We start from the raw sequence: 18,143 nt of genomic DNA, 5'->3' as shown, positions 1-18,143 counted from the left end.
TCCAGTTTCTACTCCGCCTCGGATTCGCCACTTTTCTTCAACTCTGGAGGAAACACGGAAGTCTTCACAGTCTGTGTTTCTCCAGCAGCAGCAGGAGCACCGTGGAGGCGTGTGACAGGACCGCAGTGACATGGAGGCGTCTCCTCTCATGGCCTGAGCTGGATACGAGTGACACGGTGTCAAGGTACCAGATTGCCGGGGGTTCAAATCTTTGGTTTCACCAAGTGGCGCGATGAGTTTGTACTGTAGCTAGCTTATCTAGCTAACGGGAGCTAAGTGGCTGACAGCTAACAGTTTGCCAGGATGGAGTGAGTTGTGGAGGCCGGAGCTCACCACACAAACACACAGCACTCCTCTCTGTGGCTTCAGCTGTTCGGTCACAATCTCTGCGGTGGTTAACGTGGCTCATCGGTGTCCGGTTACACTTTGTTTAGCTCATCCAGCCTGTGTTAGCAGCATGCTAGCCCCAGTGTTGTCATCGCTCTTCCTCCCTGAGGTTGGTCGGAAGAGGCGGGGTTTCATCTCTTTTTTTTTTCTTCTTTTTTTTCTAGCCGCGCAGACTGAGGTGTTTGCCTTGTCTTTACAGCCATGGAGATATTGGAGGGGACATCAGAGCTCCAGTCCCGGCTGTCGTCCCTCTCCTTCTCGTCTTTCCCCGGGATAACATCCAACCAGTGCGACACCAGCCCGCTGGAGAGGTAACCTGTTGCTGCTGCAGATGGTGTCGCTCATCATGCTGCAGACAACGGGCTGACACGGCCAGCTGCTGATGCTCATTGCATCCTAATGTCATCCCCTTTAGAAATACTTGATTTAATTTCCTTCTGCTTTTCCTCCTTCAGTCTCCAGAATACAGATCTGTCAAAGAGCCATCCCCAAACAGACAACCAGGCTGACATGGATGGAATCAAGGAGGATTCAGGGCAGCGTTCAGAGGTAATTCATGTTTAAGCATGTTGGATAAGATGTCAGTCAGTGGCAATAAACAGTGATGTAAGATCTCATCTCAGTTTGATGTAATAACGTGTCTTGTATGTGTTCACTTTGAGGGTAACGAAGAGGCCCCTGCTGAGCCGGCCCCGGGAGAAGGAGGTGAGGAGAACAACAGCACTGGGAGCTGTCAACTCTCCACTGAGATGAAAAGTGAGGACCTGCTGAGCGTTTCATCATGACGCCTGCTTTGTTTTATCTGTGACTCTGATTCAGAGGTTTCATAAATATGTTACACTGAAAAAACAAGCTCTAGAGAGATATATCTAGAATTATTTAAAGGCTTATCTAACCCAGATGAATGATGACCAGAGGTGCTGTTATGCTTCGTGAACATATTGCTTTTGGTTCCTCCCGATGGCAGCCCAGATGCCGCCCCTGAAGCCGCCGACAACATGGACATCTGCTACACTGAAGGAGCTGAAGGCGAAGCTTCGATCGGAGCCGGACAGCGTGGTGACGGTGTACCGGGGCGACATCATGACGGTTCACGTCCCCACTGTCCCCGAGGCCAAGAAAGTGAGCTGGGAGTTCGCCACAGACGGTTATGACATTGGCTTTGGCATCTACTTTGACTGGACTCCCGTCACAAACCGGTCCATCACAGTGCACGTCAGTGAGTCCAGTGACGACGAGGATGAAGAGGAGGAGATGGAAGGTCAGTTGCACTTGTTGACGATGTAATTTGAGCATACAGTTAGCCTTTTCAAAGAATTTCCTAGATGTCGTCTGTATCAACACATCATCTTCTTTGTCTACGATATGTTGACTTTGTGCCTTGTGTGATTTCTGCTGCAGGGCCTGTCAGTAACGGAGACGTGGAGAAGGGCTCCAAAACCCAAACCAACTCAAACTTGGCCGAAATCTTACCGGTTTATCGCCAGGACAGTCACTTGTCCGTCTTCGGGGGGAGCCACGATTTTCCAGGTGAAGGAACCTACCTGCTGAAGTTTGACAACTCCTACTCACTGTGGCGAAATAAAACGCTTTACTACAGGGTTTATTACAGTGCCTGAGATGCCACTCTATTGTTAAAGAATGTTACTCTTATCAACAATGAATTATTTTTTGATTTCGTACTATGAAAATGAAGTTATAATATAAAAAGGTTAAATATAGGCATATCTATTTTTTATCACTTTTAGCTTGTGTTGCTACATGTTGAATCTACATTATATTGTTTGAATGCAGCATTTGCTCCGACGTCTCGCTGATAGATATTTGAAGAAGTCCTGCATATGTGCCATGTTCCCATGTTTGCACAGTGCTACTTGGTCAAGTGCCCGTCAGAAAACATACATTGTCTTCAGCTGTAACACTTCTATGGTAGCAGTGATCAGGGAATGCCTGCACAGAATATATCTCATCATGCTGGGTTCTTAATCAGCAGCGCTTTAAAAGGAAAATTGAGGTTTTCTGTTGCGTACGTGTCTGTGTGCACTTTCTCCGGTTATGATTGTTCCTTTGCTTCGTTGTCGTTACTTGTGTTTTATCCTCCTGCCCTGTGCTCGTATACATTTCGTACATATTTGTGTTCAATTCAATCACGAATACAACGTCGAACTACAAACCGTGCAGGGACATGTCCTCTGTCTGTGTTGGTCAAAAGGTCATACGTTGAATGTCCTGATGCAACAGTTTCTCAGTTTGCTTTTTATGACACAAATAAAAGCCATCTCTTATCACAGAAAGCTCTTATTATGTAATATAGATTCAATATTTACATTTGCCTCACCCCCCCCCTCTTTAATTTGCTGTTTCGGAGGTCGGGAGCAGTTGTAATATTTAATCTAGATGTATTTTGTGCACAGGTCCATGTCAGTGAAAATCTGCGTGTTTGTTTTTGAGCCTCCTCATTGCGTCGGGCGTCACTTTGGATCCGATTGTGTTGGAAAAGCTTTGTTTCGTCCTTGTTTTTTAAATTCAGTGCTTTTACCATGTTCACTTGTGCGCATGTTTCCAAAGATGTCACAGGTTTGGCTGCTAACGCCGTAAACAATGTAAAGCAACAGGTTTAAAGCCTCCCTTGTTTGCTGTACTGTACCGTTCACTGTAAGTTATGATATTTGTTCCTGAAATTTATATACCACAATAAAGAAGAGATTGTCTAGTTTTCTTTGTGATTCATTTCAGGGTTAGAACAAAGTCTATTGTTTTAAGAGGTTTATTGTGCAGAAACAACATGTTGAGCTTGAAAAAAAAAAAGCCATTTAGACTACTGGTGTATGTGTGTGTGTGAACTCTCATTTCATCACAGTCTCGCCGCAGGTCCAGGATTAGAAAGCGCTTCAGGATGGTCCCTTGTGTTTCTATTAAATAGTGGCATTAGGGGATTGATGTTATTGTTACAGTGGTGTTGATGAAACAAGGTTTTATTTTAAGCGCCCCCTGAGGGCCAATCACTATCCAGAGTTACTTCTACTGTCACTCGTCATTTCACTGGATTTCAGTAAAGCAGTAGAATAAACATTACTATTCCAAATATGTTTTAGATTTAAATCAAAGTTTGACGGTTTCAGTTAGACATTAATGACTAATGATTTGATGATTTTTAAAGGTTTGAACTGAAGATATGCAGTAACTTTTTAAATGTACTGTCAAATAATGTCACATTACGTACATACACAGATAATATTTATCATGATATATACAGACAGATGACAATATAATATCTACACCTGGTGAAAGGTAAATGCTGAAGACATTCAGACTAGTTTAGGTGTATTATATATACTATATTATATAATGCTGTTTGTATTTATATAGCGCTTTACAGTACAGTTTGCCATTCACCCATTCACACACACATTCATACAGTGCATCTATTAGCAGCCCTTTTTTGTTCTATGAGGGGATATTCAGGGTTCAGCATCGTGCCCAAGGACACTTCGGCATGCAGATGGGGAAGACTGGGGATTGAACTGCTGACCTTCTGGTTGGAGGACGACCACTCTACCTCTCAGCCACACATAAAAACTGAACAACACCTCAGTTACCATAATGACTCCCCAGGTTAAAAAAAAAGCTAAATAGAACAATGAATAGAATTTATAATTAAGTAATTTGAACGTATAAAACATTATACATATGGAGCTTTATAATAACATGCTGTTTTTTTATTCCTCATTACGAGTGTATAAGTCTGCATAAGGGGCCAGGCAATGTCAAAATATCAGTTACCACTATGAAGCCTCAATTTGACTAAATAATATATTTGAATACATCAATAAATAGAATTTGTTATTTAATAATTTAACAGTGTAAAAATATATTAAATACAGGGCTTTATAATATCCTATAACCTCCAACTAGTTTATGAAATTTGAAGAATTATATTAAAAATATATCCTGAATACAAGTTTTCTCACAGAAATCAGTTGTTTACATTGGTGCAGCAAACTCTTAATCAACAAACAAACAAATAAATAAATAAATACATCGAATAAAAACACATACACACTTGTTGATTATTCTTTTAATAAAAATTTATATTGCGCTGTTATAAATAAATTATATGTTTCATAACATTTCGCCTAAAACTCGCTAAATTGAACCCGCATTAAACTCAATTAACTGTACCTCGTCACAGGTGTGTGTTTCTACTGCGGCCTCCAGGATCAGCCAATCAGAGGCGCTTACGGAAGTGACAGGTTGCGCCAAATTTGCAGGCGCGTTGTTTGCGGCAGCAGAGATTTTACAATCGGACTCCGAACAAACAACAACAACAACAACAACAACAACATGGCGAAGATGAACTTCTACGTGCTCTGGTCCCTGCGTGACGCTCCTCGTCAGTTCATCAGGTGTGTGTCACTGAAAAAAACTAAAAAAAACATCTCCATGCAGCCTTTTCTCCAAACACGTTGTGCCTTCACTTTCGGCAGCAAATCCACCCGGAGGTGTTTCCAGGTCCACGTCCCGCTGCCTCTGCCCAAACAGCTCGTCATCTTCGGCCTGGGCGAGTGGAGAGGAGGTGACACCGCCACCATCTCAGTGGAGGTGGTGGTCAGTGCAGAGCTGCAGGCCCAGAGGATCGGGACCCTGACATCTCAGGCAAGGTGTGAGGAAGACTGGCTCTGGCTCAAAACAAAACCGAAAAAAGTCAGGTCTTAATGCATGAAGTCCTCTTTGAATATAGGTGTCTGACCTGGGAGGGAGACTGGAGCCCGGACATCGTCTCTGTGGCCGCAGAGAGGGGCCGGAGAGGAGTTTATGGCAAGATTGTTCTCACAGTGTGTGGAGAGGTACGAGGTTTTACTATATACAACGTAACTCCAATGTTAAATGAGGGAAACAACCTTAGGCTACACATCCATTACTCATTTCTGTCCGTGCACTTCAATGGTTCATGTGCAATCTGTTACACTGTATATAATCATGTGCAGTCATTCACACCGTGTATATACTACGCTCACAGTGTATATATTCAGTTTTCTATTCTATATATCCTTACATTTATATTGCATCTTTACTTATATTTTGTCTACTTGTGTCTATTTATTTGACTGACCTTTTTTGCTGCTGCAGCACAGCAAACTTTCCCGCTGCTGGACTAAAAGATCATCTTATCTCATCTGTGTTCCAAAACTGACCCTGCATCTCGTATAACTGAGCTTTATTCTTATTAATACGGCTTATAATTGAGTTTATAAGACAGAGTCTCATGGGTTCTTTCTTGGCTCCGACTGTTTACACTGCTTTGATTTAACTTGTGACTGGTCACAGGGTAAATCCAGCGTCCTCAGCAGCACTCCTCTGGCTCAAAGGAAGTGTCTGTTCCCGGAGCAGCACAATGCAACTGATCTCTGCAGCACTCTGCACCACGCTGCGGAAAATGAAACGGTAAGGGAAGAAGAAGTTCAGCAGTTCTCCTGTGCTCTCAGTGCAACACTCAGTCATTGTCCTGGCTTGCAGATTACACCCAACTCCTCGCAGTTGTCTGACAGCGTTTCATTTGCTGAGATCCAAGTGAACAAAATTGACACCAGTGCCATCACGGTGGGCAACAAACCCACAGCTTGGCCCACGGTAAGAGTCGCACTCGTAACAATATGTTACCGTCCGCATGTGAAGTGTGTAACTTAGCCTGTGCCCATGTAAAAAGGAGAAGACACCGAGGCGGACGGTGATCAGTAAAAGAGGCCACATGACCTGGAGCTCTGAGGACATGGACAGTCTCACTGAGGACATAGAGCAGGCTTCAACCCCAAAGAAAAAAAGGCTGTACAGGATGAACAGCCAGGAAGGAATGACAGCGCAGATAAAGAGTGACAACAGACGAGGTCAGGAACCCCAAAAAATACAACTGTCACATCCGAATTCACAAAATGGGTTTGGACAAAGCTCTTGCTTCAGTTTCAGTGTGTCCATCGAAGCGCTGGAGCCACACGATGTGTCTGAGCGACCCCGACACTGCCATCCTCATCGGCGGAGAGACGGCAGATCAAAACTACTGCAAGGATTCCCTGTGGAAGCTTGAGTTAGGTCAGTGGAGTTTATTCCTGATCCAGATCTGCACCATAATGTAATGGTTTCCTCCCTGACCAGTACCTCTCCAGTACCTTTCACTGGGGTGAAAACATCCTTGGTGGAGGTAATAAAGCCCTAAAATACTTGTTTTACACCGAATGCGTTGCCACCCTTCTCAGACAGTGACTTCTGGTTCCCCATGAACTCCTCTGCCTCCGGACCTGTTCCACTTTGTGCCCGAGGACACTCTGCGACCTACGACCCAGACTCCAAGTCGGTGTTTGTGTACGGGGGCCTGAGGGAGGGTCAGCGCTACAGCGAGCTGTACATCCTCAACACTCTGACCTGGAAGTGGAAGCTTGTCACTGTGGGTTTGTTACTAGCATTTTGTAGTTCTAAAATTCTTTGCAGATACTCGAGCAAAGATTTATTCTTTTCCTCTGTGGATTTCCCCCCCGCTGCAGGCAAAAGGGAACATTCCAACTCTGGCGTATCACTCTGCACTGTTCTATAAGAAGGAGCTGTTTGTGTTCGGGGGAGTCCATCCAGGACATTCGTCCGGGGAGAAATCCTGCAGTAATGCTCTGTACATCTTCAACCCAGAGTTTGAGCTCTGGTACCAGCCCATCGTGGAGGGCGACAAGCCTCTGCCTCGGTTTGGGTCAGTGCTCTTCCCAAAACACAGCTGCAGTACATTTACTGTCACACTTTTTCCTTATTTTCTTTCAAGATTAAAATGATGTTTGTACCGAACAGGCACTCGGCCACACTTCTCTCACAGAGGTTGATGATATTTGGTGGCAGGAAGACTGCAACCTACCTCAATGATCTCCACGTTCTAGATCTGGGTAAGTGCAGATTTGTTGGCTTGTGTTAAGTGGTGATGTTGGGTCCTGGATTGCAGTGATATTTATGGTTTTTTCCACCTCGCTGCGTGAAGGATTTATGGAGTACACAGCTGTGAAGTGTGGGAACATGCCCCCGTTGCCCCGAGGGTGAGTCCAGAACTAATCAACCTTGAGCTGTGACATTGATGGACCCATCTGGTTTAAGTGTTTTTACACCTCGGACGGACAGAACAGCATTTGAATTTAATGGCATTTAAAACTAAATATCAAAGTCATCATCCAGTATTGTCTTTTTTTTTTAAATCCAGAAAGTGAAATGATACAATAGAGTAATGAAAGAGATCTCGTAAAATAATAATTGTACAGATTAAAGCCTCCGGCGTGTTCATGTGACAGGTTTCATGCGGCGGTCCCAGTTTCCGACAACAGGATTTTAATCAGTGGCGGCTGCAGTGCAATCGGAGCGCTCCAAGACGTACACGTCTTCAGCACTGGTGAGAACTGATCCTTTCGGTCTTATCATTTCTGCAAATTTATCAATTCAGTATGCTCTTTTCACAGTGTCTCCTCCTGCCTCCGTCTGTCCTCAGATACCAACATGTGGAGTTCGGTGGCGTCTCCCGTGCTTTGCTCCAAACCTCGTGCTGGACACAGCATGCTGAGTTTGAGCTGCTCCGTCCTGACCGACACCGAGAAGCACGAGCAGAGTGAAAACGTCAGAGTTTACTGCACAGTGCTGGTGTTTGGTGGGTCCGACTGCTCCGGTACCTTCTACAACGACACACTTAAGTACACAGTCGAGGTTCCTGGAGGAAAGTGATGGATCATCAGAGGACAATCGTTTTTTTGTCTTCGAACAGATTGAGGATGATGCTGTGACCTCCAAGTGTGTTTGTCTCCACAGTTCTTTCTACTTGACTGTCTTTCTTTACATGTTATTTAATTGTAATTTGACTACTTAGACTTTACTGTTTTTTGTAGTCCTTTATTTTATTCTTTTATTTAAGTCTCTTCAGTAAAGAGCTAGTCTTCCACCATCCATCCTATACACTGCAGGTGGTGGCCACTTTGCATAACAAATCTGATTTGCATGTTTTGCACATAACCCACATATCAGTATATAATGACAGCAAAATGCTGGACTGTGAAAAATCCTTTAAAAATGTAATTTTATATTAAATATTTTAAGCTGACAGTCTCTTCACTCTTTGAAATGTTTTTTACAGGAACAACACTCAAAGGATTATTTTCAAAGTGTTTTATTAAAGAAAGTATCAAATTACATGTCTATAGCTATTATGTGCGAAGATCGGAAGGTGTGTCTGGTTGGCAAGACGGGTGGCTCACTTTGAAAGCCTCGATTTCAATTAGGGTTTGATTTAACCTATTGATGGTTGGAAACTGCTCGACGTCCACCTTGAACCTGGTGAGAATAAAGAGAGGGGGGTCGTTTGTACAAGGTTTTTAAAGTTCAGAATACACAGGGTGGATTTCATGTATACAGAAGGTTGAAAGAGAAGCTAACTCTAGTACAACATGCAACATTCATGTTCTCGTTCAGGGTGACCTTACCTCTCTGCATTGTAGACTTGTGGGACCAAGCAGATGTCGGCCATGGAAATCTATAAGATATAAATAGAATCAAATGGAAAGCCTATCTGCTGTGTGCCACACTGATCGGCTTGTTAGGAATATGATGAGCAGACTCCTACCTCATCACCGACACAGTATCTCCCTGCCGTTTGCTTCAGAATGGGCTCCAGAGCTGGATGAGAACAAAATATGCATTAGAGTCACATTTTAAAGAATGACAGGAGATGGCTCTTTGGAATAATTCTGTTACTATGAAGACTGAACTTCCACCAACCTTGGAAACCACGAGTGATGAATTGCTGAGCCCACGGCACCTTCTCTGCTCCCATTTTCTGGATCACATACAAATTCTGAAACATCCAAATTTATAGTGTTAAGTTGAACCACGGTGTGACATTAGGCAATTGTATTATTTCATCCACCATCCGGCTGTGTTTGTCAGTCAGTTAGCAGAATTATGCAAAACCTACTGTACAGATTAACATGAAACTTGGTGGAGGGATGCGGTGTGGGTCAGGGTAGAACCTGTTCAGTTTTTGTGCGGATCCAGATCGGGGTGGATTCAGGATTTATTTTTCACTTTAACATAGTGAGATGGGGGGTTCAACATTTTCATTAAATTCTCAGAATAATTTATGGATCTTGATGAAAAAAAATCAGGGACGGATGGTTATGAGTGTGTTGGTACAGAACCAAATACGGATCCATATCTAGTGAATTTAAATGTGGTTTTACAAGGGGACTGTTGAGCCTTGGCAGAGGTACGTGCTGCCATTCTAGCTTCAGGTATGAACCCACAAGTCTTGATATTAGTACAGATACCATTTGAACTGTCTCAGTTGTAACCGGTTGTAACCCACCTGCAGTGGCTGTATCCCAGAGGCAATGACGTCACTGATCATCCGGACCTGGGCCCGTTTCTTGGGGTCTGCAGGAAGGAGGCGGGGTCCTGGCCTGGTTTCCTCGATGTACTGGATCACTGCCAGCTGTGAGAGCACACAACATCCTCATTGTCCTCAATGTTACAGTTACTTGTGCAAATGTTGGAATGAGTTGGGTGAAGATTGGAGGGACTCACTGACTGAGAAAGGGTGATGCCATCGATTTCCACTGCAGGCACTTGTTGCATGGGGTTTAAGGATTTGTACTGTTCGGTGAGCTTGAGCACAAAGAGAGCCTTTTTGAGACTAATGCAATTTTAAGTTTAAACATTTCAGTCATTAGTAGCTGACAACACATCTGTAATTACCTCTGCCAAGAAAGTTATGTTTTCACCCCTTTTTTGGTTTGTTTCTCAGCAAGATTACATAACAACAATTTAACAGATTACCATGAAATTTGGTAGACGGGTGTGTTATGGGTCAGGAAAGAATCCATAAAATGTTGGTTCTGATCCGGATCATCGGACAGATCCAGGAATATTTATTTATCTTTCTTAGATAGGGTGTTTATCAAAAACTTTCACAGTCTTTGCAGGGAATAATTCATGAATGCACTCTACTGCGTGTCATGCTAGTTTAATTATGCACACCAGTTGTTAGAAAACATTACTCGGAGACATCTCATGCAACAGAGGATGTAATGAATCCAGTGAATCTATATATTGTACCTGCTGACCTCCATCTTTGATCAGATTGACTGGAACCTGGTCGTACTCTATTCCTTTAAGAGCAAAAGCTGTTGCACAAAAAAGTTAATCATCCTCTTTACGACATCACAACTGATTTAAAATGGAGCTGGGCGATATAACAGTTAATATCAATAATTAACACGATAAATGTCACATTATTATTATTATAATTTCTTGTTAAAGACTGATTTTTTCCCTCCCGAATAAAGATTTTAAGCTTTTCTTTATAAGCAGAGAATGGCAAACACTTGATAAACATTTCACTAATCCGATGCAGATCAAGGATGTTACACCTCCTCGCTGTGTTTGCACAATGCATAAGCAACATATCTCTCCACATGTATATTATATATTTAAAGAACTCACCGATGCGAACCCTCCAGGAGCAGGAGCTTCTGAAGTATCCATGGAGAACAGGCTGCACAGAAAACCACATAAAAGAAACAGTCAGTCCATTAGAAAGCACACATCCCACTTCCTCTTGACATTGTTAACTTTTCTCGTGTCTGCAGTAGTTCACCTTGGTTGGAGTTGCCATGGCTGCTTGGCTCTAGTTTTCACACAGTTGAAACTAATGCAACAGTTTTTCTACACCGTCCTCATCCTGCAGCAGCCAATAGGAAGAGATCCTAAACCCCCTCCTACCTAATCTTTGGCCCATGACTAAGCAACATTTTGGGGTTTCATATGGTTCAGATTAGGCATCTGGCACACACACACACACACACACACACACTTAGCAAACAGCTAACAGTGTTAATACACTACCTTGGCGAGGCAAACTGGGGACAGGTGCATTATTGTGGCTGTGATAACGTTGTCACTTTTATTTAAAGGATAAATTACAAAGGGCCGTCGCTTACGACCAACGACACAACACTAACGTCTCAGTGGGATGTTCTGCAGAGATTCTGGTCACTGTTCAGCCCTTTGGTTGCATAACTTCCTGGTTACAAATAAAAAATAATGACTTCATCCAATGGTTGCTCGACTTTACACAGCGTGGGCGGGATGATACGGAGCTCCAGCTAAGGGATTGGACAAGAAGGCGTCCGCAGTGGTCCAATCGGGCTGCGTTAGTCATGGGAGGGTGAGGGCGCGGAGCGAATCGCCGGCCTCCGCTCCCTCCTCAGAGCCGCCCCCCCCCCCAAGAGGTGCGACCCTGTCGGGGAGAAGAGTGCGCGTTGTCCTCCGCCGTCCTACCTGCAGCTGGCGAAGATCCAGTCCGTCTGGGCCACTTCACATCCGCACCATGGCGTCAACAGCGTTAAGATCAGTGCTCAGGACTAAGGTAAAATTATACAAACCTTTCAAACCTTCAAACTTCCCATAAACATTATCTAAGTGGGATTAAGTCCACACACATGGGACTAACTTCAGTTGTCTCCTCTTTACAGCTCATGGACTTTCGAACGCATTAATAAATGTCTCCTCTATACTCAGCTTGACTTTGTCCCTTTCAGAACTCTGTGGTTGCTCATCAATCTTTCAGGCCTCCAGGCTGCAGCAGGGAATAAGCTGCTTGTGTGCAGACCTACAATGACAGCTTTTCTGTTGTTAATGATATAGTTAATACTCATTGCATGTATTAATGATCTGTGTTTTTTGCCCCAGGTCCCACTTAAAGTCGGCCGCATGTGCTACTCCTCCTCCTCCTCCTCCTCCTCCTCAGTGGTGAGTGGAAAACAGGACAGTTGTCAGTGTGCTGTCACAGTTTACAACAAACGTGATGGATGATTAAATGCAGTTGTTGTGGTGTCGTGTCCTCGCAGCCGAACATCAAGCTGTTCATCGATGGGAAGTTTGTGGAATCCAAGACCTCGGAATGGCTGGATATTCATAATCCTGTAAGTGTGTCACCAGGTTTGGATGAGCAAACACCACTCATCCTCTTCACAAACATGCATATCCTAGTCTATGTTGCATTATGTGTAACAACACTGCGTCTAAAAACCAGTTTGTGTTGCTGAACGGCCCAAAGCAAATTTGAGCAAAACTGAGTTTGTGACCTGCAGGTTCTAAATGTTCCAAACTCACAAGTGTGTTCCCTGGAGTCAAAGGAAATGTTCCCTTTCAGGTCACATGTGAATTAAGTCGATTAATAAGTATATCTGTCATTGTCGATCAGTGAGATGACATTATTTAAACCTAAGCAATTATACATTAACTAGTATTTATAAATGTGTTGTTAAGGAGTCAGTGTGGAAATCCATTATCTGTCTCTGATAACCTTTGACCTTAAACCGCACATAACTCAGGCACATAACAGGCCTCAATAACTTCAGCTGGACCAAAATATCCCTGATAATACAAACTTATTAATCTTTTTTTCTGTAAATGGACTCCACCGATGGCCTGACTTTTAAATCACTCCTCTGCAGGCTACCAACGAGGTGATCGCCCGCGTACCCAAAGCCACGCAGGAGGAGATGTTGGCTGCCGTGGACTCGTGCTCCAGAGCATTCCTCTCCTGGTCTGAGACCTCCATCTTGGCTCGGCAGCAGGTCTTTCTCCGCTATCAGCAGCTTATCAAGGACAACATTGTAAGTCAAAGGGATCAGAGAGTGTAAGGTGCACAGCTGAAAAATACAGTTTCGCTTTTAGCATTAACTGCAGAGCCTGCTGTTTTAGATTTAAAATACAAATCGTCAGTTCATATTTAACCTGGAGTTACAGAGATTGTCTTGTGTTTCCAGAAAGAACTCGCCAAGTCCATCACGGTGGAACAGGGAAAGACCCTTGCAGATGCAGAGGGGGATGTGTTCAGAGGATTGCGTAAGTTTAAGTTGCTCGCACGCACGTGCACAGACATACATTTACAGAGGGCAACAATTAGGTAAACATTTGCATGTTATGTAGGCTTTTAGTTTGTGGTTGGAGGAAGGGTTAATAAGTTATACCAGCTCTGACCAAAGGGTGGTTTACCTGATGAACCCTTTGAGCCATAGCATCCTATCATTAAAGTTCAATACCTGCATCGTGGAATCTAATTTAGACATTTACTCTCGCTTTTATTTTGAAATTCAGTTTTTCTCCTTTAGTAAAAGATTTTTGAACAGGATGATTGTGTTTTCTTATTTGTGTGCAGTTTTAAATATTTAGCTTTTTATTTGTTTTTGTATTTTGATACTACTGCAGTATGACACAAACAAAATGAACCAAACTAACTTGTGTGTTCTACACTCTGTTTTTCCTCTGCAGAGGTTGTGGAGCATGCCTGCAGCATCACCTCCCTGATGCTCGGGGAAACCCTGCCCTCCATCACCAAGGACATGGACACCTACACCTACCGCCTGCCCATCGGGGTGTGTGCGGGCATCACCCCCTTCAACTTCCCGGCCATGATCCCCCTGTGGATGTTCCCCATGGGCATGGTGAGTGGCAACACGTACCTGCTGAAGCCCTCGGAGCGAGTGCCAAGCTGCGCCATGCTGCTCGTCAAGATGATGCAGGACGCTGGCGCTCCGGACGGGACGCTCAACGTGATCCACGGCCAACACGCCGGTGAGAGCTGGACTCTGTTACCTCTGGTCATCTGAACCTGCTGTTCTGTGTCTGAACTTTGCAGAGACAAGTTAGTGTATATGATGAAACTGGGATAAATGCAGGTGCAGGTTAAGAAGGTCACATTCACTAACATGTCTGATAACATGACATTTACAATCTCTATGTTGGAAATTCACAACCGTTAAAAACATCCACTGCTTTTTTGTGTAGTGTGCAATCAAACAGGCTGATGGCTGCGTGTTAAGCTGCCACTTATCAATACAGATCATGCTTTGATTTTATTTTATTTTTAAAGATATTTTTCCAATTCATTTATGGCTTTTTTATATACAAAATACATCAACTTTTCATCTATTTCTCTTTAATCTAACATTCAAATGGAGCTGAAACAATCAGTTAATCAATGACAGAAAACAATCTCTCACTATAGTGCTATTATCATGTGCTATTACTAAAGCAATTCATCAATTTTAGTCATTTACCGAGCAAAGGCACCACAAATCTTCTGTAACCAGCTTCTCCACTGTGATGATTTTCTGCATTTTCCCCATCTTTCATGATAGAAAACTAAATATCGTATTTTTGGAACAAAATAATTGACTATTCTAGGAAATATTCCACATCCAAAGTATTTATCAGTTACATTCCTACCTTTATGTTGAAATAACTAATTCAATCAAGTTTTCTGACTGATTGATTCACATTTTGTAAAACGGTATTAATATTAAACTTGCTTTCACAATTTATTTGGTGGAAGAGCAAGTTCATTTTAACATTTATGAATCTTTGATTATCAGCTTTTCGAATTCATAACAACCATGAATCTTTAAGCTGATACATTTTTCATTCCTTGAGTTGGGTGCATGATTTCCTATCTAACGCAGTACCACACAGCATTATTTATTAATGAATGTAGCTGATATAATTGATGGATATTTAAATGAATACTTTTCTTTCACTGTCTTTCTGGCACAGCCGTGAATTTCATCTGTGACCATCCTGCCATCAAGGCGATCAGCTTTGTCGGCTCAAATCAAGCTGGGGAGTATATTTACGAGAGGGGCTCTAAAAATGGCAAGAGGGTCCAGTCCAACATGGTGAGTATCAACTTATAAAGCTTCAACTGTTATGCTGCAGATGTCCAGCAGGTGGCGGCCTTGGCCAACAGATTGGCCAAGTGGCTGTATCCTGGAACCTGTGGTTGTTGAAGAGAGAAGTTGCAAATGAGAAACTGCAGCTGTGCATCACTGTAGGAAAATCCCGTCTGTGAATTACAAACGTTCTGTCTTTTTTGTTTTTACTTGTATCCGTCAGTCCTTTCTACCACAAGTTTACTATTTGACATTTGTCGGTCGTTTGTTTTCATGATTCCCTGATATTATCTTCTCTCGCTTGTGACCAACCAGTTGCTCTAATGTGCAGATCAAGCTGCCGAGGGCTAACCGCTTCTCATGTGCCGCAGGGCGCCAAGAACCATGGTGTGGTGATGCCTGATGCCAACAAGGAGAACACTCTGAACCAGCTTGTGGGCGCAGCGTTCGGGGCAGCGGGACAGCGCTGCATGGCTCTGTCCACAGCCATCCTGGTGGGCGAAGCACGGGCCTGGCTGCCGGAGCTGGTGGAGCGTGCCAAGGCTCTGCGCGTGAATGCAGGTACCGCACCCCGTCACTCCACCCCTTTACCTCCCGTTTCTTTCTCCTGAGCTCTTTTCTCCCCGAGGGCCTTTGGTTTAGTCATCCCGGGGCCACCCAAGCGGCCCTAACCACACCTCTCGCCTTTTGCCTTGTTGTAACTTCACATCGGACTCAGCTGGGAGCGAAGGCTGGTTGAGTCAGCCATGCTGCAAATTTGTGGTCAGATCTGCGGCCCAGACCTAAATAGTGATTCAGAGCATCAAATCCTGACGTGAAGCAAAATAGAGAATGATTCTCCCCGTTTGCAATGATATGGACTCTAATTTGTGCAGTGCACAGGAAACCCCTAAGTATCCATCTCTGAGGGAGTGCCTCAGGGTGCCCCTCGTCCTGGCTTTTTTGTGTTTGTGGGAAAAGAAGCATCCGAATGTCTGCGCCCTTAATGTGCTCACATCGAGCGATCGCCATGGCGTGTAACCTTATAGCCGGTTGTTTCGGGGGCCCTGCTGTAGGAGACCAGCCCGGTGCAGATGTGGGGCCTCTGATCTCTCCCCAGGCCAAGGAGAGAGTCTGCAGTTTGGTCCAGAGTGGCGTGGACGAGGGCGCGAAGCTGCTCCTGGACGGCCGCGGCGTCAAGGTTAAGGGTTACGAGAACGGCAACTTTGTGGGTCCCACCATCATCGGCAATGTCACAGTATGTGGGTTTACTCGTTTCATGTGCACCCCTAAACTCTTTTTGCATCAGAGTACAATTTTGAATATATAAATCAATTGTGCACATGTTTGTGCTCTTACAGCCGGCGATGAAGTGCTACACCGAGGAGATCTTCGGGCCCGTGTTGGTCGTTCTCGAGGCAGAAACCCTGGATGACGCCATCGGTTTAGTCAACGGGAACCCCTATGGCAACGGCACGGCCATCTTCACCACAAACGGTGCCACGGCACGTAAATACACTCACGAGGTGGACGTGGGCCAGGTGAGTGGCTGCAGCCTCCAAATGTGTTCCTCTGTTTTGGAGACATTCACATCCCTCTGTCATGTCGATGCAGCATCTCCCGTCGAGAGTACATCACATTTCTTTTTGTTTTTCGTTTGACAACCTTATTACAAAAAAAAAAAAAAAACACTTTCCAGGTTAAGTATAGCCATGTTTGCCCCTGACCTAAAATACACATGTTCGGTAACCCCCTTCCCTCCACTTTCCCAACAGACAAGACTACAAATAGCATACAAATGTGTATCTGTTCGCTGAAAACAGGGGGACATAGAAACATTTTTACCGCGTAGCACTGGAGAAGGGGAAATCTTAAATTAATCTCAGAAGGGATTCCGGGGTCCTGTTTATCATTTAGGCATAAATACGTCCAACTTTTCTCCCTGTTTGTTTGCCTGTGGAGCCTAGTTATGCCCTGTGTTTGCTGTTCACATGTCGGGGAATGCTGTGCAGGCCATGTGCTGTGCTCCTCTCCAAACATCGATGCAACAAACATCTTCTTTTTCCTTTTTTTTTTCTCCCCCCTGCACCTTTGCCAAAAGGCCTCAGTGCGTCCAAACTTACTCCCGCTGTTTCAAACACTCTAAACCAACCACGCCATGCCTCTGCTGCCTTCATAACAAAATGTTTTATTTAGTTTTCCTCCCCTATCATAAGAGCCTGCTGTGCTTTCAAAACGGCAAATATAAGCCGCAGGTTGAGCCATGTTTATTGTGCTCATGTAAGCTTGTTTTTTAAATGGCATAGATGCACCACATCTCTCATCAGCCACATTTTACTCACGCTAGCAATTTGGGATCCTGGGGAATTGTTTTACAAACTTGCTCTTATGGAAATGAGAGGGACAATACTTGTTTTCTGCAGGTCGGCGTCAATGTTCCCATCCCCGTTCCTCTGCCAATGTTCTCCTTTACCGGCTCAAGAGGATCCTTCAGAGGGGACATGAACTTCTATGGAAAACAAGTACGATTTTGATACAAGAACACAAACGTCAACACCAAAGTGATGCTCGGTGAAGTTAAATGTTATTTTCTTCCTCTCCCTGCAGGGCATCCAGTTCTACACACAGATCAAAACTGTGACCTCGCAATGGAAAGCTGAAGACGCCACATCGAAAAGTCCTGCGGTTACCATGCCAACTATGGGACGCTAAATACTCCATCCAAGTGCCGGAACAGTTTAATAACCCTTCGTCCACACACAGATCAGATTTGTTATTATTATTATTCAATGTGAATAGTTCATAAACACAAAATACTCACAACTTTGATAGAGTTTATATTAGATGTGTAAATTTCGATATTCTGTATATGTAAAACACAGTGGCCAAGATTTTAACAATGCAAAACGATCTGTACAGATGTTTGAATGGATCCATGTCATTTCCTAAAATACAACGATGCCATGGTTGTCATAGATACACTGTATTTTATTCCAATGATAATTTAAATGTTGCTTTTTGCAGGAAGTGGTAAGA

At 43.8% G+C, this 18,143-nt stretch overlaps 4 protein-coding genes across 6 annotated transcripts; 3 read left to right on the top strand and 1 right to left on the bottom strand.

Annotated features, from left to right (window-relative positions):
• The first annotated feature begins 49 nt into the window (after positions 1-49).
• Positions 50-3,103, top strand: tmed8 (transmembrane p24 trafficking protein 8). Of its 2 annotated transcripts, none has more exons than XM_035167434.2 (6): positions 50-184; positions 587-698; positions 843-936; positions 1,050-1,143; positions 1,355-1,648; positions 1,789-3,103. In XM_035167434.2, the coding sequence occupies exons 2-6, from the start codon at positions 589-591 to the stop codon at positions 2,004-2,006; spliced, it is 810 nt and encodes a 269-aa protein (XP_035023325.2). In that variant the 5' UTR covers positions 50-184; positions 587-588; the 3' UTR covers positions 2,007-3,103. The 2 variants fall into 2 exon arrangements, with proteins under 2 accessions (XP_035023325.2, XP_035023324.2); XM_035167433.2 differs by having other exon boundaries at positions 552-698.
• A 1,472-nt stretch (positions 3,104-4,575) lies between these two features.
• On the top strand, positions 4,576-8,502 carry zgc:163014 (uncharacterized protein LOC100038766 homolog). Its single transcript, XM_035168778.2, has 13 exons — positions 4,576-4,793; positions 4,875-5,048; positions 5,129-5,234; positions 5,716-5,832; positions 5,905-6,018; positions 6,095-6,272; positions 6,346-6,474; positions 6,639-6,826; positions 6,924-7,120; positions 7,216-7,307; positions 7,400-7,454; positions 7,704-7,801; positions 7,898-8,502. Exons 1-13 carry the CDS (start codon positions 4,732-4,734, stop codon positions 8,125-8,127), a joined length of 1,740 nt encoding a protein of 579 aa, XP_035024669.2. The 5' UTR covers positions 4,576-4,731; the 3' UTR covers positions 8,128-8,502.
• Positions 8,503-8,550: 48 nt separating this feature from the next.
• On the bottom strand, positions 8,551-11,490 carry gstz1 (glutathione S-transferase zeta 1). 2 transcript variants are annotated; one of them, XM_035168783.2, is made up of 10 exons: positions 11,299-11,478; positions 11,051-11,193; positions 10,897-10,948; positions 10,510-10,577; positions 9,979-10,059; positions 9,761-9,886; positions 9,175-9,250; positions 9,020-9,072; positions 8,880-8,929; positions 8,551-8,730 (listed from the first exon to the last, which is right to left on the bottom strand). In XM_035168783.2, exons 2-10 carry the CDS (start codon positions 11,066-11,068, stop codon positions 8,604-8,606), a joined length of 651 nt encoding a protein of 216 aa, XP_035024674.1. In that variant the 5' UTR covers positions 11,069-11,193; positions 11,299-11,478; the 3' UTR covers positions 8,551-8,603. The 2 variants fall into 2 exon arrangements, with proteins under 2 accessions (XP_035024674.1, XP_035024673.1); XM_035168782.2 differs by lacking the exon at positions 11,051-11,193 and having other exon boundaries at positions 11,299-11,490.
• A 170-nt stretch (positions 11,491-11,660) lies between these two features.
• On the top strand, positions 11,661-18,084 carry aldh6a1 (aldehyde dehydrogenase 6 family, member A1). The gene is made up of 12 exons (XM_035168779.2): positions 11,661-11,821; positions 12,145-12,204; positions 12,303-12,377; positions 12,912-13,073; positions 13,227-13,305; positions 13,732-14,034; positions 15,013-15,134; positions 15,500-15,689; positions 16,184-16,365; positions 16,469-16,648; positions 17,531-17,629; positions 17,715-18,084. Exons 1-12 carry the CDS (start codon positions 11,783-11,785, stop codon positions 17,817-17,819), a joined length of 1,596 nt encoding a protein of 531 aa, XP_035024670.2. The 5' UTR covers positions 11,661-11,782; the 3' UTR covers positions 17,820-18,084.
• Positions 18,085-18,143: the final 59 nt, after the last annotated feature.

This window comes from Hippoglossus stenolepis, chromosome 10 (assembly GCF_022539355.2).
Source record: "Hippoglossus stenolepis isolate QCI-W04-F060 chromosome 10, HSTE1.2, whole genome shotgun sequence".
Lineage (NCBI taxonomy): Eukaryota > Metazoa > Chordata > Actinopteri > Pleuronectiformes > Pleuronectidae > Hippoglossus > Hippoglossus stenolepis.
This window is presented reverse-complemented; position numbering and strand designations above follow the sequence as displayed.